The 2,500-nt window shown below is 41.6% G+C and overlaps 1 protein-coding gene across 1 annotated transcript in view; it reads right to left on the bottom strand.

Moving 5' to 3' along the window:
- Positions 1-2,477: 2,477 nt before the first annotated feature.
- The window catches only part of LOC137976943 (uncharacterized), a 1,186-nt gene continuing 1,163 nt past the window's right edge, over positions 2,478-2,500 (bottom strand). Inside the window, exon 3 of the mRNA XM_068824258.1 lies at positions 2,478-2,500. This exon is cut by the window's right edge and continues 505 nt beyond it. Within this exon, the coding sequence (XP_068680359.1) occupies positions 2,478-2,500 (23 nt within the window).

Raw genomic sequence — 2,500 nt, 5'->3', positions numbered from 1 at the left:
CACCGGTGCCAATCCAACAGATTGCACCACTTAACGTGGTTGGTACAATTCCAGAGATACTCTTGCCAGATATCAACCGAAGATGGATTCTGTTCCAGCACTTACAGCTACCAATCCTCTAGAAGTGACCCCAGCGAGTTCTTCGTTTCGTAGGTGGCGGTACCCCCAGAGAGTGCGCAAGGACCACAGAGACTCGATCTCTGAATTGTTGTTTATTTTAACAAGGTGAAAGTAACAATTGGCAAACTTAACAGGAACATATTAAGAACCCTAACTGGCAGGAGGCAACCAGTTGGCTATTTACAAAGCGTGGTAGAGTTGAATCCGGGACAACCGGAAACAAATCCAAACCAGAGGTTACAACGGGATTTGAACCCGGAGCAGCCGCATGCAAACCCAACGCCCTAACCACTGGACCATACTGTCTCCTCATAACTCACATTTTGAACCTATTTCAACTGATCATTTTGTCAACAATAATTCTAAAAAGCTCAATTGGTAAAGTTCAGCAAGGATCATAAATTAAATACATTAAACTTATCATTTACTGCGCTTCTGCGAGACATAAAATCAATTTTCAGCATTTTTGCAAAGTACGCTCTTTTTCATTTTGTCTGCCAGTGAGTTGAATTTCCTCATATTGGGAACAGTTATTAATTAAAAGAATTTCAAAAGAAGTTCGTATTCCCTAGCACGCAATGCCGTTTAATGCGTCAGCATATTACAAAACCTGAGCTTAGCTATTTTCTTATAAAGAGTTTGAGAACAGCACTTCTTGTGTAACGTTTGAGTGGAATTTCCTTGCATTGCCTCGTTCTTGCCTCCCGCCAATCTGTGCGTATTTCTCACTCAACTCGCTTTTCTTCTTCGATATCAGGGAAGCTCAGTTATCTTTCATTAATGAACGCAAGCTATAGCCGAGATTGTAAGGATTTGTATTATGGAAAAAAATCGACCTCGTGTTTTCCTGGGGCGCTTTCCTTTTGTATGGAAAACCGGAGAGAATTTTCAGCTTAAGGAGGAACAGAACAAATTTTCTCAATCAAAATATGGAACATGACGAGTGTGTTCCTTTTGAAACTTTCTTTTCTTTTTTCTCAGGAGACTGGATGCTAATTATTTAGAATGACAAACATGGCTGCCAAATTTTCGATCGTTACTTCATATGTCGTAATTCTCACCTGCAGTTGTGCAGCTACGAGCTACAAAAGCATCCGCGTGAATTGATTGAAACCCACGCGATTCATTTGGGCAGCTAAACACGAAGGCTCATGGAGTCCGCCATGTTTTTTCTTTTATCAAGGAACATGGTACTAGTGGGACAAAGCAAATGGAACAGGATTTTCTGATCATTTTGGGACAAAAGAGGAATACCTCTGAAGGTATTTATTTTTTCCCGAAAAAATTTCAATGGGAAATTTTGTCCCATTTGATTTACCACCGGATAATCGGATTTTCCCTACAAAAGGAAAGCGCCCCTGGTTTCCATTTTAGCTTTTGTAGAAATGCGCTAGTCATCAGCTTCGAATTTGCGAGGCAATCATACCTCTTGAGGGACCAGCATCCATGATTCTTTCAAAGTTAAAGTCTTCAATATTTTTGTCCAGAATTGCCTGACAAGTTGCTGATTGTTTCACAATCTCACCTGCAAAGCGCAAAGTGAATATCCCTTTATGACGAAAATAACGTCATAGATAGAATCTAATCTTGCAAGCGCGTGAAGTTCCACAATGTCTTAGAAGTACGCGCGCACCCTCTGCCTCCAGGATTGCCTTGGGCAGCCTCTTCTTCTGAACCCCTGAGGGTTCCACTCGAGGGCGGAACGGGTGATGTTATTCTCAGGCTTCCGTAGCGTATGCCCGATCCATTTTCACTTTCTTTTCTTGATGCTTTCTTCTATACGACTCTGATGTATCCTTCCCCATAGTTCTTCGTTCGCAATGACCTCTGGCAAACGGATATTCAGGATTTTCCTTAAACACTAGTTGATAAAAATCTGCAATTTCTTGATCAGTAGTTTCCTCGATCTGCAGGTTTGCGAGCTATACAGAAGGGCAGACCTCACGTTCGCATTAAAAATCCTGAGCTTTGTTTTTATTAGGTATACCGTAATGACGAAGAATCCTCCACATAGCTTTCCTATCCAGAGAATCAAAGGCTTTCTCGAAATTCACGAATAACGAGTACAGGGGGGATAACCCAGGATAATTATTGTTGGCTCTACAATAATCCTTAGTGTGGCAATTTGATCGATGCAAGAACGATCCTTTCTAAATCCTGCCTGCTTGTCCTTTAGAGCTTCGTAAACAGTCACCTTCATTCGGTTCAATATGACTCGGGTTAAGACTTTGCTGGGTATTGAGAGCAGCATTATTCCCCTCCAGTTGCCACACAAACTAAGGTCGCCTTTTTTGCCAGCTTTACTGGAAGACCTCTTTTCCAGTCGCCTGGAATCTCTTCTTTCTCCCACACAAAATTTAAAATTCTATGCAGTGTGCGT

This window comes from Montipora foliosa, chromosome 11, assembly GCF_036669935.1.
Source record: "Montipora foliosa isolate CH-2021 chromosome 11, ASM3666993v2, whole genome shotgun sequence".
Lineage (NCBI taxonomy): Eukaryota > Metazoa > Cnidaria > Anthozoa > Scleractinia > Acroporidae > Montipora > Montipora foliosa.
The sequence above is the reverse complement of the archived record's forward strand: the minus strand, read 5'-3'. Positions and strand labels throughout refer to the sequence as shown.